The sequence below is a fragment of the Drosophila sechellia genome, chromosome 3L, assembly GCF_004382195.2.
Source record: "Drosophila sechellia strain sech25 chromosome 3L, ASM438219v1, whole genome shotgun sequence".
Taxonomy (NCBI): Eukaryota; Metazoa; Arthropoda; class Insecta; order Diptera; family Drosophilidae; genus Drosophila; species Drosophila sechellia.
In genome coordinates, this window is record NC_045951.1 from 6571189 (window position 1) to 6586362 (window position 15174).

At 42.2% G+C, this 15174-nt stretch overlaps 2 protein-coding genes across 2 annotated transcripts; one reads left to right on the forward strand and one right to left on the reverse strand.

Annotated features, from left to right (window-relative positions):
- The first annotated feature begins 362 nt into the window (after positions 1–362).
- LOC6611044 (ras-related and estrogen-regulated growth inhibitor) lies at positions 363–4437 on the forward strand. Its single transcript, XM_032719211.1, has 3 exons — positions 363–1038; positions 3783–3913; positions 3975–4437. The coding sequence occupies exons 1-3, from the start codon at positions 951–953 to the stop codon at positions 4377–4379; spliced, it is 624 nt and encodes a 207-aa protein (XP_032575102.1). The 5' UTR covers positions 363–950; the 3' UTR covers positions 4380–4437.
- A 5118-nt stretch (positions 4438–9555) lies between these two features.
- Positions 9556–14796, reverse strand: LOC6611046 (tyrosine 3-monooxygenase). Its single transcript, XM_002035567.2, has 7 exons — positions 14281–14796; positions 13199–13310; positions 12860–12979; positions 12647–12733; positions 11458–12277; positions 11039–11165; positions 9556–10690 (listed from the first exon to the last, which is right to left on the reverse strand). Exons 1-7 carry the CDS (start codon positions 14347–14349, stop codon positions 10292–10294), a joined length of 1734 nt encoding a protein of 577 aa, XP_002035603.2. The 5' UTR covers positions 14350–14796; the 3' UTR covers positions 9556–10291.
- Between the last annotated feature and the right edge of the window lie 378 nt (positions 14797–15174).

A 15174-nucleotide genomic window follows, 5' to 3' on the forward strand; every position in this document is an offset into this window, starting at 1 on the left:
TGGCCCACAAGAACGATGATGATGATGGCGGTTGGCTCCCTCGAAACGATCCTAAATAGCCGAAGATATAGCGATCGGATGTGGCACATCGAAGGGGCTATTTTCGATGCCACCGATTAGCCTATTGGCCGAGTGAGCAACTTTTAACTTTAACCCTTTGCAGGGCGCGTGTCTGGGAATTGGGGATCGGAATGGGGAATTGGAATTGCTCCGATCCGCTCCTCGTACTGTCTATTTTTGGTTGATGCTCGCTCGCACACTCGCGAAAAGCTATAGACATCGGGTCGATCGGAAGATCCCCGATCTACACTTACACTCCGGCGTAGCACAGATTCCGCCGCTCTTTCTTTTCAGTAGAAATCAGTTGGCCGCGCAAATCGCACGGATGCGGGCGGGCTAAAATCCAAGAGATACAACCCCAACAAAAGAAAAGGAAAATAAGCAGAGATCAGTCAGAGAGAAAAGGTGGAAAAGACATACTCCAAATCAGATCGAATCGTGGCGGACTGAGATATACGCAAAATTGATGGTTTAAATAAATAAATGAGTTCTCGGTGCGCGTCGAAAGTGCAGTGCGCGATTTCTGTATCAGTATCCACAATAATAATGCCCAAAAGCATAAGTCAAAAATCCGAAAAAATATTTCGAATATAACCTGCAGCCAGCGGCAGCAAAAAACTCATTAATTTTCCAAATTTCACCCAAAACAAAAAATCAAACAAATGAACGTATCTCACGGATGCCTAATTCGGTGTGCGGCTGTAATTTTAAACGCATTTCTTGCGCTTGTTTTGACATTGAAATGAAACAACAATAACAGTCGGATAATTGAAACGGAGAAAACCCACGCCAACGGATATACACCTGCCGTGAAAACAAAAATTTAAGTTACAAAAACAAATCTATCTAACTAAATCAAGGAGCTTGGAGAACTCAGGGATTGCGATAAGATGACCACGCGTGGAATTCGGCGCAAGAAGTCCACATTGACGGAGTTGAAAATCGCCGTGATCGGAGCGCCCAGTGTTGGCAAAAGCGGTAAGATTCGAAATACCGCGATGCCAAGTGCCTCCGCAATAACAACTCGAAAACAATCCGAGCAATAGCAGACGTATCCAATAGATACTTGGGCAGCATTGTAGCATGGATGCCGAGCAACAACAGCAAATTAGTTGAGCAATCGCCGATTCGTGTATATTTAGACTTTTGTTTGTTTTGTTTATAAAGTGGCAGCATACATATACGATTGCAGATATCCCCCCAATACACACACCAACACACTCTTGCAACTGGGAGTATCTGTGCCTCTGCGTGTCTGTGTGTGTGTGAGTGTGGCGGCTGCTGGCACTTTGGCATTGCCTGCCGCCTTAATCGCTTTCCACCGTTTAATTTGACAAGCGTCTCTGGCCAAAAGACCAGGCCATGCTCTAATTTACGACGACCCATGAGCACATCGCATACTGCACTGAAGAAAATATTAGTGGAAGTATATTCTTTCAATCCCAATTAGAGAAACACTCAAGTTTAAGCAATCAACTTATTATTCATATAACATTTGTTGAAATATTTATTGGTAGTTCAAGAACTTTTTTATAACATTTTAAAAATATTTCTTTGAGTGCACGGGTTCATCTCATATATATAGTTAGCTGCTCACGAGATCACAGATCATTGTCAGCTGAGACGTTGCATATTTCTTCGATGCGAACGACTTAGCATAAATTGATGTTCCCTGTCAGCCATCACGTATTCCGGGCATCCCCGAAATATATTTAATTTGTAACACTTTGTTGGAAACCCCCATCCATAGAACCATACTAATGATGATGGTGGCTTTGGCCGGGAAATTTATTCCCGCCTCTGTCAAGTTAAGTTTACCCCAGCGTTATATATGTTCCCAGTGTCACATATTACTCCAGATTTATAGTATTTCTTGATCGCTGATCAGTGTAAGCTGAAAATACTTTCCTGCTACCCCAAAATTTTAAGGAATAAAGCTACAGCTTCACTTGACCTTTTCCCTTTTGAAAAGTAATCTAAAATTTGACCATTGAACGAATTAACTCTTGTGTGAATTTAAAACCAATGTAGAAATCCCGAAATTGTGTGAGGCCCCCAGTCATGAGATGTCAACTTTGGCTTACACCTGCGCACAATATGTCCCGGTCACAACTAATTTTGGGTGTAAATAGAAAAGAAAAACTGCCGGGACCGACCGAAGATCGTGGACAGTGGAGCCATATGAAATATGACTAGAAAATATGTGCCACTAATAAATATGTGAATGAAAAACCAAGAAAATAAATGGAATGGCAGGCAGTATACGACTGGGTGTGGCTTTTGTGACAGAAAATAAGCTACGCCTTCTCATTTTAGAAGAGAAAGAAGTAATAGATTGTAAAATATTTAATTGAAGTAGACACATTGAAAAAGATATTATAAAGATATTATAATTATAATACTAGTAGGGAGTATAACTTAAAACTAACTAAATGGTAGGAATGTATACACTCTTCTGGCCCACAAAAACAAAACACCCTAAAACAAATGGAATTCCTATCCCAAAAGCAACTTATAATGGCAAATGCATATATGTTTAATAAATTTATTGCCACATATTTTATTGTCACTCCGCCACCATCAGCGACCACAGACCGGGAAAATATTTAATTCAACTGTGTGTCTATGTCTGTGGATGCGGTGGAGCAATTAAATCGCCCACATCCACCTCCACGCCCACCGCCCACCGCTCGCCGGAAAAATTCACCGTGCACACACGCACTTGGCCATATAGACATATGGGCCTAGACGAGATCAGTGCCCAGCGGGCGGAGAAGCGCCATCCCCATTGCCATTCCGGCGTCGCGCGTCGAAGAATTTAAACGTTGACCTCGCGGAAAGTATAAAAGAAAATTCGGATAACATAAATTTTGAGGGAAAAGCACTGGTCGTATGTATGCGGTGTTGGGAAAATAAATGATGAAAATGTCATTAAAAAGTCGCGAGGCAACCAAGGCAACCACTAGCCACACAAAAAACGCACACACGCGAGCGCAAAAAGCCTTAAATACAGTTGGTATTCACTACAATTATAATAAAAATATAAATGAATAAATTTTAATTAGTCCATTGTCAAATATCAAAATGCGTAGCCTCATAAACCACCAAAATTCATTAGCTGGATAGTAAAAAAATATAACAAATTTGCTTGTTTACCTAGGGAAATGGATCTTATAAAGTAAAATTCGCACAACTTGAAGCTTCACTGCTTCCTAGAAGTTGTCATCCTCGCTTGAAGTGGCGCCTGAGGTTTCAGTTCCCAGTGTTACTATTGTTGTTGTCTCACTTTGCTTAGCCGGGAGTTCAAAGGACTTGCATAGGAAATGACCAGGTAGCAGGCCAGGTCGGGTTTCACCCCCTCGCCAGGACACGAGGCCTACGAAGGACGACGTTTGTTGGCCCGAGACACGCAACTTTAGGGCTCAGCGTTTTGTTGCCGGGCAGCCGAATCGGGTTTATTAACCCCACAAGACACACTTTCCACAATATCCACCTGCCCCGGTGGAAGTTTCTTCTGCATTGGTCCTTGCAATTCATTTTGGCAGGACTATGGAACTACTCATACTTCACGCTCGCTTAAGTCCTGACCCATATCCGAAATGAGGGTTGTTGGGTTTTTGAGGGCGTTACCCTGGTTTACACCTGATCCCGCTGATAGCGCAGACGACAATAAATTAAATTCATGTTACGTAAATGATTTTGGTTATTTAATTTGATTGCAGCCCTAATTGTGCGTTTCTTGACAAAGCGTTACATCGGGGAGTACGATCATCAGACTGAGAATCGCTACAAGCACGAGGCTATGGTGGATGGCGAGCCGGTGCTCTTTGAAATACTAGACACATGTCCCAAGGTGGGTTATGAGAATCTAATACAAATAATATAGATTATAGATTAATTTCGCATATTTCCAGGCTGAAGACGAATACCCCAATGCAGCTGAGCTCGTTCAGTGGGCCGATGGCCTACTGCTGGTCTACTCGATAACAGATCGCAAGAGTTTCAACTATATACGCCGTGCCAAATCCGATCTTCAGTCCGATACACCCGTCCAACTTTGTGCCAATAAAGTGGACATGGTGCACCTGCGCCAGGTGAGCCGCGACGAGGGCGAAATCCTGGCCAAGGACTTTGAGTGCAAGTTCAGCGAGGTCTCCGCCGCCGACCACGTCGACCAGGTGGCCGAGGTCTTCAACGAGCTGTGCAAGGAGGTGCTGGCCTCTAAGCGCAAGTCCAAGCAGAGTCTGCTGGAAAGGATGCTCGGCGGAGCACGACCCTACAGCCGAGGGAAGAGCGACAGCAATTTGCCAAAAGACTGATAGCGGTGATGGGATTTTTATGTAAATAAATGTAAATTTTTCTATAAATCAAACGGAACAATTCGAGTTTTTCTTTATCCTATCATTGTAATGAGATATAAAATACTTAGTAATTACAGAAAAATATGTCATGCGTATCTTATAGATACATATAAAATTAAAATCTATATTTCTAACATTGTTATTATTATTTACTTTTTTTCAAACATGGAAATGAGTTTCGCAACTTTCAGCTTACGAGAGACTTCAGCAACACGAAAGCTTTTTTAGCAGCTTTTAAATTAAATTGGTGGCGCCACTTGTAGACTTTTGGTAAAATCGAGTTGTAAAATAATTGTAAATTACAAAAGTGGCCCTGATTTTCAGTTTTGGCGAATATTATTTTTTTTAAGCCAGTTTTATAACTTAAGGAAGAACAAAAGGACGTTTAGTTCCTTGTGCTTAATGATGGGAGAGATCATTTCACATACATATAGTGATTTTATGCTTCAAGGACGAAACTGATCATAAACTTTGTATTAAATGCTCGAGGGGGCGTATCTATTAGCACCAAGTTAATATGTTTCATCCCCATTGTCAATCGATTAGGCATTCTGAATATTTGCATTCAATATTAATAAAAGAAAAAACTTACAGCTGTTAGCATTTTATTGCCAAATATGCATACAGTGTATTCAATCACTTAACAGGTGAATACCCTAACCCACTGCCAACCTTTGGATTCTTCCCCAACTCTAGGCAAACTTCCGCTTTGAGAGCGCGTGTGCACGACTTTTAATTAGCCAGAGCCAACAAGTGGCCCAGTGAAGCGTGTAAGCCCACTTAAGACTTTCGGCTCCAGACTCTATACATGCAGCTCCAGCTCACGCTCTCGAAGATGGGACGGTGATCGGCGATGACAAACACTTTGTCCAATTGTTGACATTGCGTCAGCTCTCTTTCTGCGTATCGGACTGTTACCCGCTTTGTTTGACCAGCTAAAACCATAATATTGACCGACCCGTCAATGGGAGCACTGATGCGCAGAATCAGGCCCAAGCCAAGTCGATCCATCGATTCAATCGCGTGCCAATGTCTAGTGTGTGCACCCATTATCGCTCATACGCCCCGTCGTCCACCTGGCTCACAAGCCAGACAGGGTGGCTGCTGCTTGGCAACTGCTAATGGGAAATTTTATGCACGATTTTCTTGCAATTATTTAACAACATTGACGGCTTCTGGCATGAAATCTCACAGGTTTTCTCCACTTACCTCTAAAACTTAATATCTCTGCCTTTGGCCGTTTGCAGTTTTGCTTAATTAGCTTTGCATTTAAAATTCTAACTTTAATTTATGATCGAAAGTGGTCTTGGTATCTGGGCCCTTAGCTACCGGCGGCAGTACTTATCTGGGCCAGGTGTCGTATTCCGTATTCCGGAGTGGTCTGAACTATTTAGTGATCGCGCGCAGCTGGCCAACGTGGATGTAATTGTCTAGCCAATTGGTGCTGTAATAGTTTATAATTATGGACCGCGTGACACTACTTAGCATGGCCCAGAGAAAAATAGTGGAATGTAGTTTAGTAGTGCCTATTTACAAAAAGAATGCAATAAAACAGGAATAGCCGATAAGATTTATCAGTCTTAATTATAAGGATTAGTTAGATGAATCACCACCTAAAAACCTATAAATAGAAGATCAGTATGTTGGGATCCTGCCTGTATTATAATAATTCCCAGCCTGGGAAAATGTATGTAACACTACAAATATGTTATCTATTAATATATGAGTAATTTATGGATCCATCTCTCACGTTCCTCAATATTCATAAGACCAGCTGTTCCAGCATCCAAATGCAAATGAGGGGTTCTACGACCCACTCCACAGCCCAACCCCTGGAGCCACCACATCCCCTCGAAATTGGCGGGATGGAAACCTGTTCATACTCTAATTAGCCCGAGACCTATTGCGATAATAAATGCTCGATCATTTAAATTAGAACCGGCCAACAGGTGCGCCTCGGGCCAAAGCCCCGTGCAGTTGGTAGTGAAGTGGCTAACGGTTTGGCTGCAGATATTCACACCTCCAGCAGGTACATATATACATATATATATTTATATAGTATAAAATCGAGGTAGCAGCTAAGTATGCGACTAGATTTAGTATCTCTGAAAAGTTCAAGACTCGCGTTTCGACTGCAAATAATTGGCACGAAATGGCGGCCAGAATGCCAAAGCCAAATGCAGAATTTGGCCATGCCAGCTGTAAGTCATTGACTTTGATATTCGAAGTTGGCCAAAGCCAAATATCATAGACCAAAACCAAATACCAAAATACTGGTAATAGCAATAAGAGCCGTAGACATGTTCTAGTTAATTCCTTTGGTTACTTCTACTGTCAAAGCCAAACTCCAGCTAACCTTGGCTTTTGTATATTTCGGGTTTTTTCGTCGTGGTTTTTATGCGCTTTTAATTAGCCAAATTCGAAATGTTGGCGGCGGCTGTAAATGAGACGTGTTTCGCTTGGAGCTCGGCCGACTACTGCTGCCAAAGCCACTGCCTTTATTCTTGTTTTAAATTTTATTTTCTTTTTGCCAGTTGGGGCAGTGTAAAAACAAAAACCTAAACAATTAATGAAAAGTGTTTAATTGCAAAGTGCATTGGGCTTCCGGCAATTAGCTCGCCGTTGTCGGTTCAACAAACCCGTGCCAGCCTCGCGTTTCCTGCAACCCTAACCCATTTGCTCAGTGGCCTTGACAGAAGACCATAACACGATAGCACCATAAGAACCTTATGCCACTGGGCATGCATACATACATATACTAAACAGTCCCACCAGCTCCAACTTGGCAATCGAATCAAGTGCAAATGTTTGCCCACACCAAACTGAATGTACGCTCAGTATTTAGCCAGAGCCAGCCTTTTAAACCTGACCCAAATCAGTCGGACAATTAACCGATTGTGGCTAACTAAGTTGATAAATGCCCAGCCTTAGCTCCAGCTGAACTTCACCGCCAATTCATATTTATATTATCATGTAATGCCATAATGGAGATATATCAGCAATTGTCATTAACTATTTAATACCAAGTGCTAAATGGGTATATCGAAGCAGCCGTTCATTTGGCAATACATGCTATTTTTTAAGGTTCTAATCAATTTTACTCACTTAACCTAATAAACTGAAAGTTAATTGTTGAACACGCCCAGCTTATGGGAATGTTGGTACATAAAATCTTAACTCAAGCTTAATTCGTAAAACCATAACCAAATTGTGTTCTTATAAACTAGTAAAGTGACCTTCAATTTCGAGCACCTTTTGCCGTATTTATTCATTGTCATTTAAATTATATATTAGCCCATATATCCCACATAAACTCCATGAAATTAGCCCATGAGAATTCCCAAGACTTGCTTTATAAATTAGCTTAAGCCAAGTGTGAAATGAATTGAGAAGCATTGAGATTCAGCAATTCCCATATGTAGCAAATAATTAATACAAACGATTCTTCTAACTCGAAATAAGAATTAAAGAAATTCTTCAGACTTATAAGCTGACATTCTTTTGAGCACACCTGCGAAAGATTATAGGTATTACTACCTTAAGCAATTCAGTTATTGGAAAACCCCTGGCTTTTATGCCCAGCAACAACCCTTTTGATGATCGGCACACCTGCGAGGGCATTTTAGATTCGATACATCTGTCCCTTATCGTTCTGATTTGATATTAATATCATTATAATTGGACGACAACGTGGGCGTTCCCACGAGACCACTCCATATCGCCTACATCCGATCGCTGTTGCTACTCGAGACTATTAGCACATTCAGTTTCAATTCACACAGCCAATTATTATATCACAATAAACCCGTACTCGTTCACGTATTATAATTGGCATATGATAAATCCGCTCAGGTGTTATTTATTTATCAGATTTTTTTTCCTTACCACAATTAATATGCTGAGGTAGGTCATGTTTCTAAAACAGCTGTCGCTTTTGATAATCGGTAAAAAAAAATATTAAAATACATGCTTGATAAATATAAATCAACATCTTGATCACCGAACATTGGGCAGATGAAAAATACTTTGGGTAGGAAAGCTCCACTGCTGTAATTACAGCATGTTCGTGTGCAATTAATACTAATTAGTGGAGCCTGCTAATTAAAATAAATTGGCACAGGTTGAGAATAGAATAAAATATTTCCATCGCAGGCCCCTTTCCAATTGTTAATCATGACTTAAGGATCTCTGGCAAGTCAAGGTGTGCAAATAATAAGCAAAAAATAAGAAACCATTGTAAATTGCTGTGGGCTTTTTTGAACTGCCCCAGCCCCTCCCAGAATTTTAGTTCGTTTTCAAGTTTAAACGATTTCAACTTTATTCATATAATAGCGATTAAATGTACATATAGAGAATATATATATATATTTACGATATCTGCACGTTTTGTGCTCCATTCATGCATATACTTTAATTGGATTTTTCAGAACCAACGAAGCCTGGCTTGGGGACCAACTGCGCTTTAACTTGATTATATATATATAGATTTATTTGCGAATATAATTAGTAATTAGTTTGGCTAATTGCTTGCAGAAATGTTAACACTTGGTTGGCTTTCGATCCAATTGCAACTACATCGAACAATAACAATAAAATTCCATGCTACGTTAACTTTAAATATGTAATATTCTTGATCCCAATGCTTACTTTGTTTACTTTGAAATATTTTGATTTTAATTACTTAATTAATATATATGTATTGGTCCAAGGTTTTTGAATATTTTATATAATTTCATCAAATTTGTGAATTACTTTCTATATAGCTCGATTGTTCACATGAGATTCACTTCTTCTCGCCCATAAATATATTCATCATATTCTTCGTTTCTATGCATTAATTTTAAATAAATATTTGACTTTGTTGTCATAAAATGTTCCCTAAACAGATTCAGACTTTAGAGTTTCGAATTGCCAAAGAAGATAATCAAATGAAGAAACCAAAGAGTAATTATTTTTCAATTGCATTTTTAATTTTATTAATACACAAAACTTAAATAAAATAATAATGTTTAAACTCTACATACCTACAATACAATACGTAATAGTCATAAGCATAATAATAGATAATAATAATAATAGTACACAATAGTAATATTGTCGTTTACAGTTATTGTACAATGTAAGAAAATTATATTTTGTTTTCCATTTCATTTTGATCTTTTCCGTTTTTTTGTTTGTTTTCCATTTGTTCCTTGCTCGATTGTTGTATCTATATCATTTTTGTTTAGAAATACTCTCTTTAAATGAAGCTTCCTATACCGGGAATACTATATCGCGTGTCTATATAGTCTAGGTAAATATTGTGAGAGGCAAAATGAAGATAATAATAATACAAAAACAATTTTTGTCTGAGTATACAATCGGTTTTGTGTGGTACTTTGCCTACTAAGTGCGGATGTATCTGAACTTTGCTTTCCCAGCTTTTCACTTCACTTAATTCGCTTTGCTTTGCTTGGCTTGGCTTGGCTTTGTTTTCACATCACTTAAACGTCTAAAGATTTTTTGGTCCAATAATAGTTGCGGTGATAAATATGCAGGTTGGGTGGTGTATCGGGTGATCAACAAATAAATATGCTTGATTTTTGTGTTTTTACCATGTGCGCGATTCGACAATTACAACTTTGATGACAATTAAATAAAAATTAAACAAAAAACAATAAACAAAAAATAAAAATAATGCGCGATGCCTTAATTTTGGTTTAAGGATTACGTGTACGAGGGATTGTGCGGTATGTCAATTTAAAATTAATTTGTATAAATGAGACCGTTGCACCTGTATGTGTATGTTTGGGTGGTGGGAGTGGCTGGTGTGTTTTTGGGCGGTGTTTTGGGTGCTTCTATATATCATACATATATCTTCCCCCATCCACTTAGAACGGGCGTCGCAACTTGGAGATGGCGTTGGTCAGATGCAAAATCTCCGTGTTCATCTGGTGCACCAAAGTCTCCAGCTTGTCCACAGAGTCCAGCACCTCGACGCGCTCGGTGTGCGGGTTGAAACGCACCTCGAACGGACGCGACATGGTGCTCACCCAGCGACGGAACTTGTCCTTGGCATCCTCGAAGCTCTCGGCCACATAGTAGATGGGCTGGTACTCCTGATCCTGGTACGGCTGCACGGCGGTGGAGGCGGGCTCGAAGGCGCGGTGCTCGCACTTGTCGCTGATGGCATGGAGCAGCTCACCGTAGGAGCTCAGGAGTCCAGCACCGTAGGCCTTGATCTGACCATGTTCCTTGCAGAGACCGAACTCAACAGTGAACCAGTATACCTGGAGAAATGGAATGACAAGGAACCAATGAGTAAATAATAAGGAAAATAAAAGCAAGTGCAAATAAGGCAGGAAGTTGAAAGACCTTTAAGATCAAGGTTTTCTCAGCTTAAAAAATTATTTAAAATTTTAGATCCGTATTAAGTGGTTTGAAATGCATTCAATTTTATCTTTAAAATATTATTAACAAAAAGAAAAAAATATTCAGGCATTGAAGTTCACTTTTCCCGTTCGACTTTGACAGTGACTAAACAACAATGATCTTGGTTGCGAAAAAAAACAGCTGCGTCATAGCTGCACTTGAGTCTAAGGTCGTTACGTTGCAACTCAATTAGAAAATCAACTCACCGTGGACAGCTTCTCGATTTCTTCGTCGGAGGCACCCAGCGAAGCCAGTCCAATCTCCTGCGAGAACTGGGCGAAGCTGGGATCGGCCAGCAGGGGCATGTGACCCAGCAGCTCGTGAATGGAGTCGCTGTAATGGCAGAGAATAATGCTTGTTAAAAGTGTGGAAAATGTGCTGGCATAAGGCAATTAGCCTGGTTAAATGAGCTGGACGGCCTGCCGCAGTTCCTGTAGCCAATTTGCCTGTGCTCCTGGCGACAAAAGTTGCTTGGGAAAAGCGGAAAAGGAAACCCAGCCACCCACACACACAGAGGCAGGCGGCAGGCAGGCAGGCAAATGCAATTAGGCTAGGACAAAGAGCCTTTTTCTCCCCTTTTTGAAGTGATTTTAACCCCTAGTAAAATAGGATGATAGATACTTACGGCTCGGGGGTGTGGTATGGTGAGTTGACATGGCGCACATACTGGGTGCTCTGGAAGATGCGGAAGGCCAAGGAGGCGAGGAAATCCCGGGCAGTCAAAAGACCGGCGGCAGGACGCAGAGAGAATCCGGTGTTCTTGCGCAGAAAGTCGGACATCTCCTGCAACTGGGGCAGACGGGTCTCCACGAAGATCTGCTCATCCTGGAGCTTCTGGAAGGCGGCCCGGTACTCGGCACAGGCGTGCTTGGGAGCCAGATCCTGCACGGTCTTGAAGACCGAGCGCCAGGTCTTGACCTCCACATCGGAGTAGTCGATGAATGGGATCGGGTCTCCGTACTTGTAGGCGAAGGCGATCTCGGCGATCTCCTTGCGACGCTGGCGGTAAACCTTGTCGGCGAATCCGGGGTGGTTCATGTCCAGATCGGGCTCGTACTTGGTCATCAGATGGTTGCAGTTGTCCAACTCGGAGGCGTGCTTGGGGAACCACGGAGCCTTGACATTCAGGTTGTTGTCGGCCATCAGATTCATGCTGCTGAAGGAGCCCGACTGCCTCAGGGAACGGATCAGCTGCAGCAGATTGCCACGGGTCATGTCCAACTTGATGAGGACATCGTGGTCCACGCCCTCCATGCGCGACTGGCGGGACTCCACATGCTGGACGGTGCCGTGGAAGGTCTCGATGGCCTTGAGGATGCGACCCAAGGAGGAGATGCCCTCCTTGAGGCGGACCACCAAAGCGGCACTCTGCATGGCAGCCTCGGCTTCCGAGGATTCGGAGGCGGCATTGGCCAGCAAAATTTCGTCCTCGGTGAGACCGTAATCTGCAAAAGGGCCAAAAGAAGCGGGGATTATATGATGGTTAAGGATGCAATCTTCCCAGGCTTAGGGTCACGTAAACGATAAGCGAACTACGTGGCAGTGGCAGTGAGACGGTTGCCAGGCAAACGCATTTCATACTTGTATTAAGTCGAGCGTAACAAATGAAAAAGGGAAATGCGACATTTCCACAGAGAGAGAGAGAAAGAGCGAGCGCGCCCACACACAATTGTCCGTGTGGCTGAGTGCTTTTCCTCTGCCCTGGCACTTTATCATATTAAGCACTTAAATCAATGTCGCACGCTTTTCAAAAGCCCCTCAGAAGTTAAGTACTACTTATGGTTGGCTGCTGGATTCTAGAACCCCCTGCTCACCGTTCTTGGTCGGCTGTTGGTTGCCTTCTGGCTCCTGCTCCTGCGACTGCTCCTGTTCAACGCTCTCAAACTCAACATCCTCTTCAACTAAAAGCGAATGAAATAAAAATAAAGATAAAGCCCATGAAAATCATAATCAAAATCAAATCAAACATAATAGGCTCAGAAAGAGGGAAAAGTGGCATGGTAATCGAAATGGAAAAGGATATTAACCTGGAACATATTCCTCCAAGGGCAGGTTCTCCAGATTGGCATGCTCGTCCTGGAGCTCCACATCTTGCTCGGAGGGAATGTGCTCCTGAGCCTGCACAATGCAATCCTCCACAGAATCGTCTTTAAAATCATAAAAATAAGAACGAAGGCAAATAATAAATAAAGGGTGGAAATAAGTAATAAACGCAAATCCAAGTTAAAGCGAATAAAATGAAATAAAAATTGCAACTTTTTAAGATTTTAATCAACAGGTAAAGCCCTATATTCCGTTTTGATCCCAAATTAAAACCCTCTTTGGAGCTATTTTAGTGACCCACTTATTGGACTCTATCCACTTACCATTTGCCTTGCTGCGGGCCTCCTCGAGGACGGTTTGTTTGGTCTGCTTGACCACCAGGGTCTCGAAACGGGCATCATCCACCAGGCTGCGACGGCGGGATGGATAGCCATTCTGGAAACGAAAGCGAAGAGATTGAAGTTCGTGTTAGTGACACTGGCAGGATGCGGAGCGGAAATTAGACGATTGCCTTGACCTTCAAGCCAGGGTGGCTTTCTTCGGCTCCACGCTTGGGTGGTGACTTTGAGCAGAGTATTGCGCAATTTTCAAAAAATATTATATAAAGAGGTGTGTGAAAGCGCCGTCTTCAGATCTTTTCTTTTGAATAGAGCTGGCTATTCATGGAATTGATTGTGATTCAAAGCCACGAATGGTAATTTAATGCGATGTCACCACTGCGAAGCGGGCAGGTGCGAAGATAAATGATATGTGACTGAGAAATCGAAAATCCCCATGCGATTCTGGCGGGGAAAAAATGCAACTGGCGATCGTTAAAGGTTTTTTTTCTTTCTTTTTCTTGATGGGGGGAAAAAGGTTTCCATCACTTGCAGTTTTCACTGTCAGCTCGTTTTTTTGTTTGTTTTCTTCGGTTGTTTTGGGCCACCGCTTTGGCTGATGAAAGATGCCCAACTCATTGAATCATTTATATTGATTTCATATTTTTTGTTTTGCTCGGACGCAGCATAAACATAAACAGAGACGAGTCAACAACAATGAGGCGCGACTGTTTCGGCCAGGCTAAGTGCATGGGGCCCAAAAGGCAGCCACTTTCACTTATTTGTTAAATAATAACTTAACACACAACCCGTTGTGTCCGTTGGCGATTTGGGCCTTTCGATTTGGGCCGCCTGTTCTTAGAGGTGTGACTTAATGGCCAACCGAGGATTGCGTTTGGCCAAATTGAATTGGCGAAAAAGAAATGCGGGATCACAAAAATGGGCTCGACTACTGGCCGGTTAACTGGTTTTTTTTGAAAACACAAAACCTTTAGATAGTCACGTAGACCAAATCTAGTCACTAATTTGGTTGTTTTTTTTTTTAATTCGATTTGGAAATTGTATGTTTTGCTGGATTTTCGACTCACCTCAATACTGTAGGATTTCTTGATGGCGAACATCTCGCGGTTCTTTTGGGCTGCTGCAACGGCCATCATTTTGTTTTGTGTGTTTGGGTTGTTTTCGTTTGGGGTGAACAACAAAAATTTACGCAAAGTGTTGGCAAAAACACTAGAATACTATTTGCTTATATGCTTGGTTACGCTTTTCTTGTTTGAATTGCAATAAGCACTCGAAATGTGTTGACACTTTCACTGCTTATTTGCGATCTGACTGGGTGGTTTTGTTTTTCAAGAAAATCGCTCCTGGTACTGAACTGTTTGCGTCTAGAATTGAGCTGGACAAGAACTCTCGACTCTCGAATTCACGGCGGGATATATAGATGGTTGATCGGTTGAACTTTAGCTGGATCCTTTCGCGAACTCGAAACTGATGTGGTGATGTGTATTATCCTTGTCAGCTCAATTGTATTACAACGAACAGAGTCAGCAAACTACTTGAGGCTGGGCACAAGTCTTTAGGGCGAGTGATAGCGAATCAATGCATGCTTCATGTCGAGTTGCCGCCGCTTAAATACCCCCAGAATCCGATTCCGACGGTCAAGTTAACGAACGTTTCGGCCGATTGCCGACGATTGTTTGCTTCACCAAACGACGATGACTGGTTTTCGCATGACGCGACTGTGACGTAGTTGCCCAGCTGGAGCTGGGTTAAAGCCAAGATGCCGATGCCGTGGGGTTTCCTCTCACCAGCCAGCTAACCAGATAGCCAGCCAGCTGAGTGGGTCGAGAATCGCGGGGCCTGACTCGACTCAACTTGGTCGACCAAGTTCAAGTGCGGCAACAGGCTAGAACGTCGCATTGGCCATGTTTTTGTTGCTCTTGTAGCTTGGCTAAAAAGCGGGGTTAACCATTGGCGCGTGC

Excerpts from the sequence above, each read along its gene's own strand:
- LOC6611044 (XM_032719211.1), top strand. The coding sequence starts at position 951 with ATGACCACGCGTGGAATTCGGCGCAAGAAGTCCACATTGACGGAGTTG. Across the intron at positions 1,039-3,782 it reads GCCCAGTGTTGGCAAAAGCG|CCCTAATTGTGCGTTTCTTG; the intron begins GTAAGATTCGAA and ends ATTTGATTGCAG. Across the intron at positions 3,914-3,974 it reads TACTAGACACATGTCCCAAG|GCTGAAGACGAATACCCCAA; the intron begins GTGGGTTATGAG and ends GCATATTTCCAG.
- LOC6611046 (XM_002035567.2), bottom strand. The coding sequence starts at position 14,349 with ATGATGGCCGTTGCAGCAGCCCAAAAGAACCGCGAGATGTTCGCCATC. Across the intron at positions 13,311-14,280 it reads AGAAATCCTACAGTATTGAG|AATGGCTATCCATCCCGCCG; the intron begins GTGAGTCGAAAA and ends TTTCGTTTCCAG. Across the intron at positions 12,734-12,859 it reads CTTGGAGGAATATGTTCCAG|TTGAAGAGGATGTTGAGTTT; the intron begins GTTAATATCCTT and ends ATTCGCTTTTAG.